The following is a 21,104-nucleotide window of genomic DNA, read 5'->3' on the forward strand; positions in this document are numbered from 1 at the left end:
GCTCCATCCCCTGTGCCTGTATTTCTTGTAGACAGGATAAATTTGGGGTTGAAGGTTTTCTGAGTGGGTTAGTATGTTTATCATTCCACTGGGGTTCTTGCCTGTTTTCTGTAATTATGAAGCATCAATTCTATGATCTAAAAAATTATTTTAAGTTTGCATTAATGGCTATTCTCTACATGTTTATTCAGGCCCTGATTCATAGTAATGCTATCAGTCTAGTATAGTCAAGTGAGTAAATGACAAAGCTGAATACAGGTACAATTCCATACAGAACTTCCTATAGCATTAAAGAATATTTCTTGTGGATGACTTATTTGAACAGTTTATCACCCAGACAAATGTACTTTTTTGATAATTATTGTGGTTTTTTTTTTTTTCCCCCAGAGGACATTACAAGTTCTGCTTCCTGATCTTGCTGCCAAAGCAAGTCCTGCAGCATCGGCTCTCATTCGAACTTTAGGGAAACAATTAAATGTCAGTCGTCGAGAGATTTTAATAAATAACTTCAAATACATCTTTTCCCATTTGGTTTGTTCTTGTTCCAAAGATGAATTAGAACGTGCTCTTCATTATCTGAAGGTATTTGGATATTTGTATTTATTTTATTCGTTTATGTTAACACTATTGGAAAAACTATTGTAACACTGTAATATGGAAGGGCAGTGAGTAATTTATAGCTTATACTATAAGACTGTGTATAAATATTATTGTGTTAAATAATCATTGTCGGGCTGGTGAAATGGCTCGGCTGTTAAGAATATTGGTTGCTCTTCCAGAGGTCCTGAGTTTAATTTCCAGTGACCACATGGTGGCTTAAGACTATCTGTAATGGGATCTGATGCCTTCTTCTGGTATGTAGACAAATGCAGACAGACCACTCCTACATTTAAAAAATAATCATTGTCTTGGGAGGATTCTAAATAAATTAAAAAAAAGTTATTTTTTTTTAATTTTTTTTATTTATTACGTATTTTCCTCAATGACATTTCCAATGCTATCCCAAAAGTCCCCCATACCCTCCCCCCCCACCTTCCCTACCCACCCATTCTCATTTTTTTGGCCCTGGCTTTCCCCTGTACTGGGGCATATAAAGTTTGTGTGTAGATGGGCCTCTCTTTCCAGTGATAGCAGACTAGGCCATCTTTTGATACATATGTAGCTAGAGTCAAGAGATCCAGGGTACTGGTTAGTTCATAATGTTGTTCCACCTATAGGGTTGCAGATCTCTTTAGCTCCTTGGGTACTTTCTCTGGCTCCTCCATTGGGGGCCCTGTGATCCATCCAATAGCTGACTGTGAGCATCCACTTATGTGTTTGCTAGGCCCCTGCCTAGTCTCACAAGAGACAGCTATATCTGGATCCTTTCAGCAAAATCTTGCTAGTGTATGCAGTGGTGTCAGCGTTTGGAAGCTGATTATGGGGTGGATCCCTAGATAAGGCAGTCTCTAGATGGTCCATCCTTTTGTCGCAGCTCCAAACTTTGTCTCTGTAACTCCTTCCATGGGTGTTTTGTTCCCAATTCTAAGAAGGGGCACTCTAATGGGATAGAATAGTCATCCTTTCATGAACCTGAGGTTTTTTAATATAATTTTATTTTAGTGATTTTATGCTGATTATAGTTATAAATTAACTGATATTGTGCAAGTAATTATAAAAAGAGATTGCTCTCTTTAATCGTATGCCTGTATTTGGCTTATTTACTTGCTGCTCTGATTATAATTCTTCCTACTTTAAAATATTAAAATTTTTATAGGGCTATAGAGATGGCTCGGGGCTAACAGTACTTGTTACAACAGAAGACCTGCATTCAGTTCCCAGCACCCATATGGCAGATCATATCTTTCTGTAACTGCAGATTTGGGAGATCTAAAACCCTCTTCTGACCTCTATGGCACCAAGCACCTGTAAACATATACCTATGCATAGGCAAAACCCTCTTGGGTATAATAAGAAAATAAAAAGTCTTAAAAGTTTAGTGTGTGTGGGAAAGAGAGACAGAGAGAGTGCATGGTCTGTTGTGCATGTGTGGAGATCAGAGAACAACTTTGGGACTTTATCCTCTCATTATGGATTTAGGCTGTTAAATTTGCATGTCTGGCTAATTTTTAAGTTTAAAATTATAGTTTAGATTTCTTGTGGTTTTACATTAACAGCAATGCCTTTTAGGAATATAAGACTATGGGAACAGAGGACCTTAATTTCATTTTCTCTAAGAGAACAGCAGATCTCTTCTCACTTGAGGAGAAATGACTATTAATTGTTTTCATTCATCACGAGCGTTAACCTGTGTGTTATAGAGACAGAATAACAATATTTATGGAGTACATACTACATGTCAAAAACTCCGTATGGGTCACTTAAGTTACTTGGCAAGATAAAGAGAACACAGTTTGTCTTTTATACAAAATGCTTGAGACTAGATTTCAGATTTTTTTTTCATTTTGGAATATTTGCATATATATATAATGAGCTATCTTGAGAATAAAACCAAAGTTTAAACACAGAATTCATTTCTGTTTCACATACTTCTTAAATGTATAGCCCAAAGCTAATTTTATACAGTATTTTCAATGTGCCCACATTTTGACAACAACTTGTATTTTAAAGTCAAGTATGGAATCTTTTGCTTCTAGTATCATGATAGTGTTCAAAAGAATTGGTATTTGTGTTTTTAATTAGAAATGTTCAAGCAGTGTTTTGTTTGACAGATGATGACACTTAAGGCAATAAGGGGTTAGATTAGGTAACTTGTCCAAATCACAGGACAGCCTGTAAGTGACAGCTAGAGTTTAAACTCCAGCATTCTGACCGAAACCATGCTGTGAACTACTGTTCTTACTCCCAGGGTCTGTGCATCTGTAAATACTGTGTTGCTGGTGTAGAAAGACCTAGGAAAGCATAGACTTTTCTTTATTAATTTTCATTTCAAAATTAAGTCTGATCACTCTTCTTCATTGCATACAGCTCATGGGAGACCTATCAGGAGAGAACAGGATTAGAATCCTTTGCCAGTGTCCTTTCTTAGTACTATTAGTGAACTGTGTCACTTGACCTACTAACTGTGTCACTTGACCTCTTGATTTACTAAAAACACATAATAACCAATCTACTTAAATCTGGATGCTAATATGAGGAAATGTTTTTAATATCTTTAGAATGAAACAGAAATTGAGTTGGGGAGCCTGTTAAGACAGGATTTTCAAGGATTGCATAACGAATTATTGCTGCGTATTGGAGAACATTATCAACAAGTTTTCAATGGTTTGTCAATACTTGCCTCATTTGCATCTAGTGATGATCCATATCAGGGACCACGAGATATTACATCACCTGAACTGATGGTAAGGGATATAGTACATGGTATAAGTTTGTTTGGTTTTCTCCTTTTCTGTACCTTACTTATAAAGCTGAGGAAACTCCTCTATTTTCCAAACATAGGTATTTCTTTAGGTTTTAATTGATGTGTTTTTTTTTTAAAGATTTATTTATTTATTAAATGTAAGTACACTGTAGCTGTCTTCAGACACTCCAGAAGAGGGCATCAGATCTTGTTACAGATGGTTGTGAGCCACCATGTGGTTGCTGGGATTTGAACTCCGGACCTTCGGAAGAGCAGTCGGGTGCTCTTACCCACTGAGCCATCTCACCAGCCCAATTGATGTGTTTCTTTTAGAAAAGGTTAATGTTGTATGGTGGGACCTCCCTCACTAATTACTAATTAGGAAAATGCCCTGCATACTTGCTTATAGTCCCATCTTATGAAAGCATTTTCTTAACTAAGATTTCCTTCTCTCAGATAACCTTGGCCTGTGTCTAGCAAGCAAGTGCCTCACTATTGAGCTACCCATGTGTAATCTCAGCCCCCAAAGAAATCTTATTATTCTTTCCTCACTTGATTCTCCTAATCTTCCCTACTTTGGGCAATGGTGCTTTGTACCATCACCTACTCATTTGCTTCAACCAAAACCTGAGAACAGATATGAGCTCTTCAAATAAAATCTATAAGACCATATGTGACATAGTGACATAGTGACCATATGTGACATAGTGTGCCTTTCTGCCCTTTGGTTCAGTTCTTCTCACTGCTTTAGCTCTATCTCTGTTTCTTAAAAATGGCAAACTTTCAGACTTGTAGTTGTTGGCGTTAGATGGTCTTCATACTTACACTAATAATTCCCTGGATGCTTTTTACTGTTCACAGTTTCCTTGTCACCCCTACCTAAATTCATTTATCCAGTTTCTATCACATGCTCATGTTTATTTTCTTATTGCCCTTATCACATACATATTTTATGTGTAAATTTATTTAGTGACTCCTACTGATTTGCCATATATATTAGTGTTTATTTTTTAAACACATGTACCTAGCATGACAGTATAGAAACACATATATTTGGTGAATGGCAGCTATACATATTCAAAGTACTGTTTGACTCAAGCCAAGAACTTTGAAATTAGAATATTTATGTAGATTTGAATGCCACCTCTATACCTATCTTTTATTTAAGAACATAGATTAGAACCATATAATTAGTGAATTGTGGTTTCTCATGCCAAAGTTTAATTTCAATCTAAATTAAAAGTTTACAAAACATATTGTTGGAGATGCTGTGATGAAACCCAATATTTTGCTAATCTCAAAAAGACTAGTGATGATTTTTTTAAAAAAAATTCACAAACCAAAAGGTAAATTTAGGCTTGAAAAACAAATGATTTCTTTGCTTGACAAAATTTCTGTATGCTAGATAGATACCTAGTTCCTCTTCACTGTGTACTAGTAAGGCTCTTCCTCATCTGTCCTCAGCCATGTTGTAACCCTAAGGTAACCTAAACCAGGTGCCTCAGCGTCAAGCCGTGCTATCTTGAGACATATTCCAGTTATTACTCATCACTAGCTCTTTTTCTTGCAATTTTTTCTGCCTGGTATAGTTCAGTGGTAGAAAGCTACCCACTAGGAGTTTTGTAGTAAATCTCTAATTCAGAGAAAAAGAAGAGAGACACTTAATATATGTAAAACATTTAACATCTTTTCTTTAAATCCATAGGCTGATTATTTGCAACCAAAATTGTTGGGCATTCTGGCCTTTTTTAATATGCAGTTGCTGAGCTCCAGTGTTGGCATTGAAGATAAGAAAATGGTAAGTAGTGGTATTTGAATTCCAAGAGACTAGAATAAAATTCATATTGAATATTCAGGGAATATGGAATCTGCTTCTAGTTGTAAACATTCAAGTATAAAAAGTCATGGAACTAGCTGGGTGTAGTAGCTCACACCTGTAATTCCAGCATGTGGAAAGACTGAGGCTGAAGGATAGCCCAGAGCTTAATGTCAGTCTGGGCTACCTCATGAGTTCCAAGCAAGCCTTAACTAAATATGAAACTGTCAAAAAGGAAAAGCAAGCAAACATTTGATATTTATTACTGGATATCATATATTTGTTCTTTAGATATTGTAAAAATAGAAATTGTACCATTGGCTGCTCTTTCACTGATGATGTGAGTTAGGAAACCCAACTCAAGCTGTCTAAAAGGATTTGTTGGCTCTGTTACTAAATAGACAAAGATAATATAACTTCAGCCACAACTTAATTCTAGATTCAAAGAACATTTCAAAATCAGTATCTTTGTTCAGAGTCACCTTGGTTAACTCTCTACTTTTGTTATTATAGCTCAGGGTGCCTTTGAATTTCTGGTAGTCCTCTTAACTCAGCCTCCTGTATGCTGGGATTATGACAGACACCTTGCTCAGCTAGCTTTCTACTTCTCAGGTGATAAATACTAATGTCTGCAGGCCCATGCTGTCATGACATCTAGCACAGTTGAAGACATAAGCCAGCAGCAACTGAGAGCTTGAATATTGGTTGTATAATTGAATTTTATTGGTTCACCTGGGTCTAGTGTTGGTATTTCTGTTCTTAGTGTATATGTGTGTTAGCATGAGTGTGCAACAGTGCTCACATAGAGGTCAGAGGACAACATGCATGAGTCAGTATACTCCTACTATATGGCTTTTAGGGCTAGAACTAGGTTGTTAGGCTTGGCAGCAAGCCTTTACTTTAGGAGCCACCTTGCTGGTCCAGTAGCAGCTTTTATTTCAGAATGCATTCCCCTTCTGATAACTTTAAGTATCCAAGTAAGACATAGAGCAAAATTTAGCTACAAATTGTAATAGTCAATGCCTGTAATTTCAGTTTTAACTAGTAAATTTTCAGTAACTTCTATTCTGTCTATCTATATGGCTTCCCAAACACTTATGCTAAATGAAAGAATGGATGGCTGTAAGTCTAAGGAAAATGGAATTTATATTATAAAGCCATAAAGAGCCTCCATGTTCTGGTACATGTGCTGGCTAGTTTTATGTCATCTTGACACAAGGTATAAATCATTTGTGAGGAGGGAGCCTCAGTTTAGAAAATAGCTCCATAAGATCAGGCTGTAGCCAAGCCTGTAGGGCATTTTCTTAATTGATGATCCTTGAGGGAGGGTCCTATAAGAAAGCAAGCTGAGCAAACCCTGAGGAGCAAGTCAGTACGTATCACTCCTCTGTGGCCTCTGTATCAGCTCCTGTCTCCGGGTTCCTGCCCCATTTGAGCTCCTGTCCTGACTTCTTTCAATGATGAACAGTGAAATGGAAACATAAGCCAAATAAACCCTTTCCTACCCAAATTGCTTTTGGCCATGTTGTTTAAACACAGGAATAGTAACCCCTATCTAAGACAGTATTGCAAAGGATTAACCAGAGACTTTCTATATCCATTCATTAGAACCTAGAACTATTGATGCAGTTCTCATTCTGTTTCTATTGTAAAACTATCTGGCAGTTGTTCAGTGTATTAAATTCAGAACATCTTGAATTTAGTATCATTAAGACCATTATTGACCATTATGAAACACTCTGGTTAAATTATAAATAACTTCAAATTAATCTATATCTGTATTTACACTAGTGATATGAAACATATTTGAAAAAAATTAAGATGTATCATATATATCCTTTGTAAATTTCAAGATTTATTAGACCATAGTAGTAGCACAACTTCAAGGGAAACAAAAATAAAAATGCAATTTGTGTTTTTCAGATTCTTGGTTCTCATGTAAGTTAACCAAAAAAAAAAAAAAATTGGCCAGCATTTATTAGACCTTTTGTGTCATGTACATTGATACCTTGACATTTAGGTAGGAAGCAATTGTTTCTATTACTTGTCTGGCATCTTGTTTATAAGTTTTGGATTTTTTTTTTTTTTTTTTAACAAACACTACTTTCTTTGTAGGCCTTGACTAGTTTGATGTCTTTGATGAAGTTGATGGGACCTAAACATGTCAGTTCTGTGAGAGTAAAAATGATGACCACACTGAGAACTGGTCTTAGATTCAAGGATGATTTTCCTGAGTTATGCTGCAGGTAAATAATCATCATATTTAGAATGTTTTCTTGTATTTCTAGATAATTCTAACTTGAGTTCTTATCACAGGCTGATATGATGGGAACATTTTTTTCACTTGAGGTGTTCTTTTCCTAAATGACTCTAGTTTGTGTCAAGTTGGCATTAAACTAGCCAGCACAATTGACCCCTTGTCACCTTGATGCAAAAACACATCACTTATTAAGTCATAACCTTTTTTTCTTAATCATCCACTAGGTGGTATGATAAACGTCACATATAAAACATTCTAACTTTTAAAAGTCCCCGTCTTTAAAATTCCAAACACTTTAAAAGTTAATTTCTTTAAAACATTTAAGTCTCTAAAATTTCAAGTCCCTTAACTGTGGGCTTCTATAAAGTCAAAAATAAGTTACATACTTTCTTACTCTAAGAGCACAGTCACATTAACAAATCAAAGCCAAACTCCCAACAGTGTAAATCACTAACTCAGTGTCCAAATGTCTGTGAGCAGTGTCCACGCTCTTCTAGGCTCCAAAGGGCTTAGACAGTTATACTCCTCTGACTCTGCCATTCACAGCACATGCAGTTTGTCATCCAGGCTCAGGCTGGCACCACTTCCCAGCTGCTGCTGTCCTCATAATTGTCCCATGATACAGATATCTCTAAAACAGTCTTCACCTTTGCCTGTCGACTCTCCTAGGCTCTCTTCAGGGAACCTAACTCTGCCACACGGTGCCAAGCCTCAGCTGCTCTCCCACCATCACTGCATTCCTTTAACACCTGTGGCTCACGTGTGACTCGTTCACTACCAAGTTCAGCTGCCAGCATGAACAGTTTGGCACAGTTTCTGTGTGCTAACCATGAGGAAATATTCTCAGATTAATGGTCTTCAAAGATGCTGATTTTTTTTTAAATCAGTACTAATTTTTCAGATCCAACTAACCAGAGTCAGTTGACCTTGTTAAGCAAAGGTTTTACTTCAGTGGTATTGGTCTCAGCCCTAGCTGACCAAACTGCAGATTCTTACTTCAAAGTATAAATGGTTTCAATAGAGTCTTTGATTTTATCTAAAGCCATATAAGTCAGGCCGCCTTCATCTGCACTGCTCTCAGCACATTTACCTTCTCACTGAACAGCCCGCCACTCTGAGCACTCAACAGCGTTTCCAGCCCAAAGTTTGAATGCAACTAAAATCTTCCCGAAAGCTCAGTGGCCAGATCTGTCACAGCAGTGATTCACAGCATGATTCTGGTACCATTTTTTGTCCCATTAAGATTTCTATTGCTGTAATAGCTTTTAACTCTCAAGTTACAGTTCATCACTGTGTGAAGTCAGGGCAGGAACCTAAGCAAGGCAAGAACCTGGAGGTGGGAACTGAAACAAGTCATCAAGGAGTGCTGCTTATTAGATTTCTTCTCACAGCTTCCTCAGTCTGCTTTCTAATACCATCCTGAGCTACTCACCCAGGGATGCCACCACCCCATTTAGTATGACCCGCCCACATCAATCATCAGTCATAAAACGTACTATAATCTTGTCCACAGGCTGATCTCTTGGGAGCATTTTCTCAGTTGTGATTACCTCTTCCTAAATGACTCTAGCTTATATCAAGTTGACATAAAACTAGCAAGCACACCTATTTGATCTTCCATAGTTCCTAGGCTATCCTGGAACTTTCTTTGTGGACAGAGCTGGGATCATAAGTGTATGCCACCACATCTGTCTTTGGGGGTTTTGTTTGTATGTTTGTTTGATTTTGTTGTTTGGGTTTTTTGGTTTGGTTTGGTTTGGTTTGGTTTTGTCTTTGTATATGTATTTGGCCATACTGCTTCTTCAGGCTCCAGATTTCTGGAATTATAGACCTATACCAATATACATTTTTAATGTACCTAACCTACCATACTTAACCTACCATACCATAACTTAACGTAACCTGGCTTAAATGAGCTTAGAACACTCACAGTAGCTTCCAGTTGACCAAAATCATAAAGTGTTGAGTATCTCATTTAGTCTACTGAACACAGTAGATGCTGTTAAGTACAGTATTCATTGTTCACTCCATGGTTCCACTAGAAACTGTGGCTTGCTCTCACTGTCCAGCATCACAAGGAAAAAAATGTGTTTTATTCCTAATTCATGGAAAGATGAAAATTGAGTTTTGTTTTTAATTTTTTTTAAGGTTTTTACATAGCCCAGGCTTCCCTTGAACTCAGTTGTGAATCACCACATCCAACTGCCAAATACAATTTCTTCTAAATGTACATTTGCATCATTCTAAAGTTAAAAAATCTTAAGTTATACTGTTCTTTTTTTTAAGTTGTACTATTCTTACAGATTATTTATATAAGCAAATGCATAAATATATAACATTCGATTTTTCTTTTGTATTGATCATACCATGAAAAACTGATTTCACATTGGTGCTTGTTTTGAGTATTTGATTGATTGGTTGGTTGGTATTTTTAAGTTTTGTTTTACCTAATATAACTTAGAGATCACTGTCTGTGTGTTTGTATGATCATTGATCTTTATATCAAAAGCTACTTTAATCTCTAATATGTATATATCATTATTCAGCTAACAACTAATGGATGGTACTTTACAAACATAAAAATACTTGAATTAATTTTTGTTTTTCACTTAGAGCATGGGACTGCTTTGTTCGCTGTCTGGATCACGCTTACCTGGGACCCCTGCTCAGTCATGTCATAGTGGCTTTGTTACCTCTCATACACATGCAGCCTAAAGAAACTGCTGCTATCTTTCACTACCTCATCATTGAAAACAGGTATTGGAACTAAAATTAATCAGAAAAATAGTAGAATAGTAGTGTGTGTATTTACGCGCGTGCGTGCATGTGTGTGTGTAAACCAAAAGTTGACATTGGATGTCTTCCTCAATCCACTTTATTTTGAGGGGTTTGTTTGTTTGTTTGTTTGTTTGTTTGTTTGTTTGTTTGAAGTAGGGTCTCACTATGTAGCTCTGACTATCCCAGAACTCACTATTTAGACAAGTCTGGCCTCAAACTCACAGAAATCTGCCTGTTTCTGGCTCCCGAATACTAGGATTAAGTATTAATCCTATTAATACTAGGATTAAGTATTAATACCACCTTAATTTTTGAGACAAAGTCATTCAAAAACTGACTGATTGCTTTAGTCTAGCTAGCCAGCATAGCCCCAAGAATCCGCTTGTCTTTGCTTCTTTGGCACCGGGATTACAGGCACATACTTTCTGGTGGTTACTTGGGGATCCAACTTAATCCTCAATCTTACACAGCAAATGCTTTACCACATGAGAAATCTATCCAGCCCTAAAACATTTAAAAATGTATTTTTATGTCCCAAAGTATTAGTATTACTTTGATAATATAAATTACTATTTTAATAGAGTCGAGTCCTTGGAGGAAAATATTGGTATATAACTACTTATTAAATAGTTGAATTTTCAATGCGTCTTGTTTCTATTTTAAATATATTTGAAACTCATTAATAGATCAACAATTAAAATTTTTTCACTGACTTTCAGTTAGTAAAGGTAATTTTACCTTTCTTAAGTAAATCAGGTGCCCTAAGGAAGGCTAGCAGGGATAGTTACCACTTTCCTTAGTTACTTAGAATTCCTATTTTATCCCATTACCTTTGAACCAGCTTTCCTTATTTTAGACGTTTATGGAATTTTTGTTTCTTTAAAAAACATTTCAGCATAAAGAGATGTCCTCTGGGTCTCTGTTTTCTAAATATTGAATTGGCTGGCTTGACCTTTAAAGCTGGACACTTGACATTTTTTTCTACTGATTTTTCCAGTCCCACTGATGGCTGTAGCAGGAAGCTGTAGGGAACATGAACTAGTGACAGAGAAACCACTCTTTACCTACACTTAAATTTTCACTCACACTGCTTCTTACTCTAAAATATCGTCCATTGTGTTTCAAGCCTTTTCTGTTACATAACTAACTGCTGTGTATCATAATTCATTTCTTCTGAAAAGTTAGGATGTGAACACTACACACCTGCCCACCCATATGCTGTTGCCATTCCTTTAAACTATTCCAGTAACCATTCTGGCAGGAAAACACAGAAGTAACAGTATCTTTTTATTCATTGAAAATACTTTTAGGGTTTTTTGTTTGTTTGTTTGTTTTATTTTGTTAGTCTCCTACATGCTAGAACAATAAAATCACCAACATTGCTTTTCAATTTCTTTTCAGTTCCAAATATACATATGCTCATTGTCTCTTATGGATGGTAGAATAACTTTTCATGTCATAAGAAAGATTTTCTTTCACTTGGTGCTAGGTAGACCCTTCACTTCTCTGAGTGAATGAATTGCTCTGGATTTGTTTATGATTTCATTCCAAGTCTAGCACAGAACTTGGAGTCTAATAGGCCACATGATAGCTATTTCTGGCTTTTTGTTAATAAAGACTAGAATTAAAAATATATTTAAACCCAGAAAGATTATTTATTATAATTTAAGTGAAACTTGTAGTATCAATAAGTATTATTTTCATATTTTTCTCTAAAGCTTCTATATAAAAATTTATATTTGGGGATTGATTTTCACTACTTCCTGCTTTTACAAATTACTGCAAATATGGTACCTTAGGAATAGTGAATATCTTTATTTGCTCATAAATTTGTAGTGTAGGCTGAGTTCAGCTTGTTATTTCTTCTGGGTATGGCCACATTTGAAGATAGACTGAAGTGGACTCTTCTCTGTCCATGTAATATCAGAGCCCTTCTTTCTGAGTGTCTTGTCCATGTTGATAGCCAGATTTCTTCCATGGTGACTCAATTTTTTCCTGAGCTCAAAAATGGAAACTGCCAGGCCTAAGCCCTTTTCTATCTACAGCATCTCTTCTGCTACATGTATTTAGCAAATATATAGCATATGTATTTGCTAAAGGAATTTTTGTACCCAGTCTTGTTAAAGAATAAGGTGCTATATATATGAATGTTCATACTGAGAAGCATGGCTTATTATGGGCCACTGATATGACAGACTATCAAGGATCATTTTCATAGCTGTGGTTATTTGCCATTATTAAGTATTTTAATATTTTTTTAGTTTTTATTCCATATGTTATTAGAGATTGACCCCAGGCCTTGTGCATGCTAAGCAATCACTCTACCACTATATTAGCCCTAGAATAATTGCTAGTATTAATTTAGCTGGGAATCTAGACATGACTAGGAAGATGACTTTGCATGTGAATAATCACTATGAGCTTTTAAGTATGAATTTTATAGCTTTACCTTCAACTTTACATTGATATTCTTACAAACAATTCTTTCTAACTATTAGGGATGCTGTGCAAGATTTTCTTCATGAAATATATTTTTTGCCTGATCATCCAGAATTAGAAAAGATAAAAGCAGTTCTCCAGGAATATAGAAAGGTATTTCATTTCTTTATTTTTAGTATGGAAGATCTTGAATACAAAATTGTACCTGATTCCAGTATATTAAAAAAGGTCCTTACCATCAAAGCTGGGTGTGTTGGCTCATGCATATAATCCCAGCATTCTGAAAGCGGAGCCAGGAGGATCTCCATAAATTTGAGGCCAGCATGTTCTTAGTGAGTTCCAGCCAAGGTGACATAGAAAACCCTATCTTAAAAAAAAAAAAAGAAGAATATAACCATGGTGATTAGATAATAGTACTGTGAATCAGTGACTTTGGCAGGGAAGTTTTGTCATTTAAATTTGTTTTTATGTTGTTTTGGGGGTTTTTTGTTGTTGTTTTGTTTTGCTTTGTTTTGTGACTGTCTCTTATAGCTGAGGCTGTCTTAAAATAACACTATGTAGCTGGGGCTGAACTTTTTATTTGTTTATTTATTTATTTTTAATATTTTTATTAGGTATTTTCCTCATTTACATTTCCAATGCTATCCCAAAAGTTCCCCATACCCTCCCCCCCACACCCCTATGCACCCACTCCCACTTTTTGGCCCTGGCATTCCCCTGTACTGGGGCATATAAAGTTTGCAAGTCCAATAGGCCTCTCTTTCCATTGATGGCCAACTAGGCCATCTTTTGATACATATGCAGCTAGAGTCAAGAGCTCCGTGGTACTGGTTAGTTCCACCTATAGGGTTGCAGATTCCTTTAGCTCCTTGGGTACTTTCTCTAGCTCCTCCATTGGGGGCCCTGTGATCCATCCAATAGCTGACTGTGAGCATCCACTTATGTGTTTGCTAGGCCCCAGCATAGTCTCACAAGAGACAGCTGTATCAGGGTCCTTTCAGCAAAATCTTGCTAGTGTATGCAATGGTGTCAGCGTTTGGAGGCTGATTATGGGATAGATCCCTGGATATGACAGTCTCTAGATGGTCCATCCTTTTGTCTCAGCTCCAAACTTTGTTTCTGTAACTCCTTCCATGGGTGTTTTGTTCCCAATTCTAAGAAGGGGCAAAGTGTCCACACTTTGGACTTTGTTCTTATTGAGTTTCATGAGTTTAGCAAATTGTATCTTATATCTTGGGTATCCTAAGTTTTGGGCTAATATCCACTTATCAGTGAGTACATATTGTGTGAGTTCCTTTGTGATTGGGTTACCTCACTCAGGATGATGCCCTCCAGGTCCATCCATTTGGCTAGGAATTTCATAAATTCATTCTTTTTAATAGCTGAGTAGTACTCCATTGTGTAAATGTACCATATTTTCTGTATCCATTCCTCTGTTGAGGGGCATCTGGGTTCTTTCCAGCTTCTGGCTATTATAATAAGGCTGCTATGAACATAGTGGAGCATGTGTCCTTCTTACTGGTTGGGACATCTTCTGGATATATGCCCAGGAGAGGTATTGCGGGATCCTTTAGTAGTACTATGTCCAATTTTCTGAGGAACCACCAGACTGATTTCCAGAGTGGTTGTACAAGCTTGCAATCGAGTGTTCCTCTTTTTCCACATCCTCGCCAGCATCTGCTGTCACCTGAATTTTTGATCTTAGCCATTCTGACTGGTGTGAGGTGTAATCTCAGGGTTGTTTTGATTTGCATTTCCCTGATGATTAAGGATGTTGAACATTTTTTCAGGTGTTTCTCTGCCATTCGGTATTCCTCAGGTGAGATTTCTTTGTTCAGCTCTGAGCCCCATTTTTTAGTGGGGTTGTTCGATTTTCTGAAGTCCACCTTCTTGCGTTCTTTATATATATTGGATATTAGTCCCCTATCTGATTTAGGATAGGTCAAGTCCTTTCCCAATCTGTTGGTGGTCTTTTTGTCTTATTGACGGTGTCTTTTGCTTTGCAACTTTATGAGGTCCCATTTATCGATTCTCGATCTTACAGCACAAGCCATTGCTGTTCTATTCAGGAATTTTTCTAGCTGGGGCTGATCTTGAGCACCTCATCTGCCTGCTCATCATTCCAAATGTTGGAATTATGGTCATGTACTGCTACCACATCCTATTTAGACAAGAGACACATTAGCATTAGATAGAAGCCACCCTCTCTATTCCTGAGAGGGAAAATGTGGAATGATCCCAGTTATCTCATGCTGTAAATTACAGTATCACTATGGTTATACTATGATAGCATTGTGTCCGGTCTAAATGATTCTTGATCATCTTGAAATCTTACAAACTTTCTAAAATCATGAAAATATTGTGATTTCATAGAATTTCATGACAGAAACTAGAATTTGAGGAGTGAAAGGACTGAGCAGAGTCCACATGGGAAGGCTTGTACCTTTTTATTATCAAGAAGCACTTATTTTAGATACATAAGATTTTATTCAATTGGAAGAAAATCTCTAGTTCTAAGGATTTTAGAGTAAAAATGATTTTCCCTAAAAAAAAAATTATACTGATGACATAGACTTTGCAAAGAAAGGGATGAGAAAAAAATTTAGTTGGGTTATATGTTAGCTATTTTAATAGTAACTGGTTATATAGAGAATACAGGCCTTTCAGATGTTAGGATAGTAAATAATGAATGTTTTCTGCTCTTTGTATAGGAAACCTCTGAGACTACTGATCTTCAAACCACTCTCCAGCTATCTATGAAAGCAATTCAACACGAAAATGTAGATGTTCGAATTCATGCTCTTACAAGCTTGAAGGAAACCTTGTACAAAAATCAGGTATGCTAAAAGTGATATAATTCAAATTATATATTTTTTAAAAAATCTATCAGGAGTTTAAAGAAAAAATGATGGATTGGCATTTTTGCTTGAGAACTCAAAAGATTTAGTTTTCATGCTTATACATTTTTATTTTACCTAGATTATTAGATCTGACTGAAAAATGAGGGGTTGTGAGATAGATGCCCTTCAGTTTCAGTCTCAAAAATTGCAGAATTTTCTGTTGTTTTGAAGGGTCCTTATTTCATAGTTGTACTTTTGTCTAGTGCATCTTTGAATTTTTAAGGATTGTTTTTATTTATATGCCATGAGTATGTGGTACATCCTCATGTGTGCAGATGTCTTACTCTATCACTCTGCTTTTAAGATGGTCTCTCACTAAACTGAAAGCTCACTGTTTTAGGCTAGGTTGACTGTCTACTGAGTGTCTGATATCCTCCTGTCTCTGCCTCCTAACTCTGGGTTTCCAGCCATGTACAACCATTTTCTATAAATATATATTGGATATTTTCTTTATTTACATTTCAAATGTCATCCCTTTACCTGGTTTCCCCCTCTTCCGGAAACCCCCAACCCATCCGTCCTCCCCCTGCTTCTATGAGGGTGTTCCTCTACCCTCCCATCCACTCTCGCCTTCCCACCCTCCATTCCCCTATACTGGGTTATCTATTGAGCCTTCATAGGACCAAGGACCTCTCACCTAACAAGGCCATCCTCTGCTACATATGCAGCTGCAGCCGTGTGTACTCCTTGGTTCATTTCCCACTTTTTAAAGTGAGTGTTAGATGTTTGAACTCAGGACCTCATGCTGGCACAGTAAGCAATCTTAACTCACTGACTTATCTCCCCAGCCATGATGACTTCATTACAAGTAGGGATTTGGATGTTAGTACATCAGTAATTTATGTGATTCTTCTAGTGTAATTACCCCATTGATATCTGTCATATAAAATTTTAGTAATTTAATATTTTTTAACTAGACTAAGCTAACTTTATTAGTTTCATTTGGTTTTGAGTAGCCCAAACTAGCCTCAAACTTTGAGTAGAGCCAAACATGGCTTTGAACTCATGATATTTTTGCCCCGCTTCTTGAGAGGTAGAATCACAGGTTTATACCACCATGATGACATTTCTCTTTCCTTTTTCCCTCCTTCCATCCATCCCTCTATTCCTTTTTTTCATCCTTCCAATGGTGCTACTCATATTAAAGGAATCTTTTTGTGCAAATTCCAGAAAGATAAGAAAACTGTAAGAAGCACAAATTACTTTTTATGGAAATTCAGAATTCTATTTAAAAGTCAAAGCAGAGAAAAATTCATTGAAAATATAGAGACTTCTAGATTATCCTGGAATCAAGATAAATGCCTGAATCAACTCCCGATCTCTCCCAACAACAGAAGTTGGGCAGTGGTGGTGTATACCTTTAATCCCAGCTCTAGAGAGGCAGAGGCTAGTCTGGCCTACAGAGTGAGTCCCAGGATAGCCAAGGCTACAGAGAGAAAGCCTACAAACAAAAAGTAGCAACAGGGAAGGCACATAAATCTAAGCATAATCCACACTTTAAATATCATTAGAAGACAGGATCCTGAGCATCTGAACAATCTGTATAAAGAACAGGATGGCTTCACTCCAGGTATAACAACTGTGGAGATGCCTTCCAGGTACTTTCTGCATAAAAGATGCTGGAAAATATTTAGATGCTAAAGTCTCAGACAGTCATTTTCTCTTGGAGAAGTAAAAGAATAGGAAAGAGGAGCAAGCATTCTTTAGAGATCTTGTTATAAACAAACAAAAGAAAAAGACAAGGGGAAGACTTAAAGGTCTTGTAGAAATGAATTTATCAAATCCTACCTCTGATGCCAAAAACAAAACATAAAATGGTGCTTTGTTTTTAAACAAATAACTTTACTATACTTCCTGGCGTATTTATTTATTTATTTATTTATTTATTTATTTATGAAAATCTTAAAGCCATTACAAAATGCTTACTGTTTGTTAGAGCCTATATGGAGGGCTCACAATATGAATAGAAAAATTACATATAAGAAAGCTGGGTGTGGTGCTGCATGCCTTTAATCCCAGCACTGAGGAGGCAGAAACAGGTGGATCTCTGTGAGTTCAAGGCCAGCCTAGTCTACATTGAAAGTCCCAGGCCAGCCAAGGGTCTTTAATAAGACTACAAAATAAAGAAAGTAAAAAAAGAAATCCAAGCATGGAATCCCAGGACTTGACAGGCTGGCTGAGGCAGGAAAGATTGCTTAAGACCGGCCTAAGGTACAGTGTGAGAACTTGTCTCAAAGAAAAAAAGTCTTTCAGTTTGGGACAATTCTTTCTTAAAAACCAAAAACATAAAAGAAAACTGGATTTAGCATTATAACCTAAGTTAAGAATTTCAAATATTTGCAAATTTAGAAAAAAAATGAATGAGAATTTTAATTTTAATCAGATAGTGCTGGACAGACGGCTAACTGGTTAATAGTTCTTGATGTCAGTTGTGAAGACCAGAGTTCAGTTCCCAGCACCAACATAACAAGTCATGAATTCTATGTATGCCTATAATCCCAGCTCTGACTTGGAGGAGAAAGAACTGTTGGGGTTTGTCAGTTGTCAGCCTAGCCTAGAAAACTTGAGCCCCAGGTACAAGAAGACCTTGCCTCAAAGGACTAGGTGGAAAAGAATATCCAATGCCCTCTTCTGGTACTGTTTATGTACATACATTCACATTGCAGACACACACAAACTCATACACAAATGAATGAACTTTAGAAAAATAAAGTTAAATAAGTGAGATAAAGGACATAACCAAGAAGATATGAACCACAGGTGACTGAACTCAGGAAGACAATAGAAAACAGTGAACAAATTATGGACTATTAGAATCCATTTGACTAAAACCTTTAAGTGTAATTGATAAAACATCAAGTAATTAGTATGATCTTTATGTATATAAATAACATACATTTATTTTTCATATGTGTGCATGCCTGGTGCCTGCATAGGTCAGAACTGGGACTGGGGTTGGTGTTTGTAAGCCAACATGTGAGGACTGGGAACTGAATGTAGTTCCTCTGTAAGAGCAGCAGGTACTCTTTCTTGGGGGGGGGGGGGGGGCAGGGGTTGAGACAGGGTTTCTCTGTAGCCCTGGCTATCCTGAACTCACTCTATAGACCAGGCTGGCCTCGAACTCAGAAATCCACCTGCCTCTGCCTCCCAAGTGCTGGGATTAAAGGTGTGCACCACAACTGCCCAGCTAGCAGGTACTCTCTAACCATCTCTTTAACACCCCCACCTCTTTAAAATTCATTGGCATGGGCAAGGAAGCTAAATTGATATAGGGACCTAGAGACTCTCTCTCTCAAAAAAAATCTCTCCAGCTGTACTTATTAGAGGATTATGGTTAGAAACACAGTTTTAAATACAAGAACTGAATAAATAATATTTTTATAAGTTAGCTCTTCCTAATACATCTATTTGAGGATGATTTTATTTAGTCTAGATGACAAGAGTAGACTTTGTTTAAAAAAAAATAACACTTTCTATATTTCGCTGACTTAATTATAAATCTAAGATGAAATAATAGTTGGTCAAGAAGAGAATCTCTATGAATGTTACATGTTTCATAAATAAACTTAGCACTTTTTACATGAGCAATAACTAAAAGTAAAAATATATGTGTATCATCATATACCTTTTAAAGCTGGCAAACTAGGTATAAGCTTAACAGAAATGAGCACTAAGTTATACTATCTAAAAAAATAATTATTTGGCAAGAGAGATGTCTTAAGAGCACATACTACTACTGCAAAACATACTGTGAGGTATATTATATAAAGTCATCAAAACATACATACTGCGAGGTATATAAAGTCATCAAAAACTAATTGAAAAGATTGAAGTACAGGAATTTAATTTTGTTTGTATTAATATTTTTAAGCTCTCCAACTTAGAAAAACATGCTGTAAGAGTTCTATATAAACTTTCTACTTTTATCTAAGGAAAAACTGATAAAATATGCAACTGATAGTGAGACAGTGGAGCCCGTTATCTCCCAGCTTGTGACGGTAATTCTGAAAGGCTGCCAAGATGCAAACTCTCAAGCTCGCTTACTCTGTGGGGAATGTTTAGGAGAACTGGGGGCAATAGACCCAGGGCGATTGGATTTCTCAACAACAGAAACTCAAGGAAAAGATTTTACATTTGTGGTAAGTAATGGTGATTTTGAGTGATACTATTTCTCTGTTATTTTTTCTGTTGTTTTTGTTTTATTTTGTTTCTTGTATATGAGGGTTTTATCTGAATATATGTCTGTGTGCCACATGCCTGCCTAGTGTCTACAGAGGCCAGAAGAGGGCATTGGATCCCCTGGAACTAGAATTGAAGACAGCTCTTATGTGGGTACTGGATATTGAACCCAGGTCCTCGGCAAAAGCACCCAGTACTCTTAACTGCTGAGCAATCTTTCTTCCTGAATTGAGTTTTATATATTCCATTTACACAATCAGACATTTTAAATAGCTTTTATTACTAATTAAATACTGACATGGAACTCTTTAGCCAAAAGCAGTACTTTGAGCCCAATCTAATGTTTTCTGGTTTTGGAAACAAAGCTTAGTAATCTAATTATCATAATAGTTAAGGCCTAATTAGTTATCTAAAGATTAACACTTAAACATAATTGCTAGTGTTTCCATAGAAAACTAATTTCTTAGGATATTCTAGTAATGTATTTATTTTAAGGAAATCCATGTTAACAATCTGTGCTTTTTGCTTGCTTGCGTGTGTGTATGTGTGGGCTTGTTTATTGTTTTCAGTGGTAGGGATTGAATTCAGGGCCTTGCTACTAGGCAAGTGCACTTCTACTGAGATAGATCACCAATCAAAAATGAAAAGTTTGATGTGTACCTGGTGAATCTGAGTGGAAAGAATGTTGAAATTACCTTGGAGTAACTACATTCTGTAAAGCGACTCAGAAGGTTTACAAAGTGTAGTTTAGGAACTGCTATGAATACAGTTTGCTTTTTAAATTTTATTATTATTTTGTGTACGTGTGTGCACGCGTGCATGTGTGCCACTGTACATAAGTGGAGGTCAGAGAACAACAAGATACAGCATAAATAGAGAAGTTAGTTTACTTCCATCTTTAGATGAGTTCTGAGGCTTGAACTTAGGTCACCAGTTGTACATGGCTAGCACCTTGACCCACTGAGCCATCTTGGTGGCCTTGCAGTTTGTTTTCTGCCTGTTAAAACATAAACTGACCTACCTATTCAAAAGTTGAATGATTTTGATACAATTTTATATCATGCTAAGAACATGCAGCATTTGACTTCTTAGCTTTGAATTTATTTGTTTATTTATTTATTTGCCATGATACCAGCTCAGTTTGACTTCACTCTCCTCTCCTATTTCTAAACTCACTGTGGGTGGCACAGTAACACCTGAAGAAAATTTATGTCAGTTCTTGAATTAATTTTTTTTGGGTTTGCTTATGTTAAGACTGGAGTAGAAGATTTAAGCTTTGCCTATGGATTGCTAATGGAGCTAACAAGAGCTTACCTTGCATATGCTGATAACAGCCGAGCACAAGATTCAGCTGCTTATGCTATTCAGGTAAGCGTGCTCACATGTCAT

The 21,104-nt window shown here is 36.6% G+C and overlaps 1 protein-coding gene across 7 annotated transcripts in view; it reads left to right on the forward strand.

Moving 5' to 3' along the window:
• The window catches only part of Atr (ataxia telangiectasia and Rad3 related), a 95,621-nt gene that overhangs the window by 20,471 nt on the left and 54,046 nt on the right, over positions 1–21,104 (forward strand). For 6 of the 7 annotated variants that reach the window (XR_001778905.2, XR_003947900.1, XR_003947901.1 and 3 more), the window contains exons 15-23: positions 388–582; positions 3,159–3,344; positions 5,049–5,141; positions 7,275–7,405; positions 10,033–10,176; positions 12,696–12,789; positions 15,348–15,473; positions 19,469–19,675; positions 20,970–21,083. Coding sequence is in view for 4 of the 7 variants with exons in the window: in NM_019864.1 (NP_063917.1) it covers positions 388–582; positions 3,159–3,344; positions 5,049–5,141; positions 7,275–7,405; positions 10,033–10,176; positions 12,696–12,789; positions 15,348–15,473; positions 19,469–19,675; positions 20,970–21,083 (1,290 nt within the window). In the remaining 3 variants the exon portion in view is untranslated. Of the gene's footprint in view, positions 1–387; positions 583–3,158; positions 3,345–5,048; positions 5,142–7,274; positions 7,406–10,032; positions 10,177–12,695; positions 12,790–15,347; positions 15,474–19,468; positions 19,676–20,969; positions 21,084–21,104 lie in introns of those variants that run through there. The other variant, XM_030244386.1, reaches the window with a different exon arrangement.

Source organism: Mus musculus, chromosome 9 (assembly GCF_000001635.26).
Source record: "Mus musculus strain C57BL/6J chromosome 9, GRCm38.p6 C57BL/6J".
NCBI lineage: Eukaryota > Metazoa > Chordata > Mammalia > Rodentia > Muridae > Mus > Mus musculus.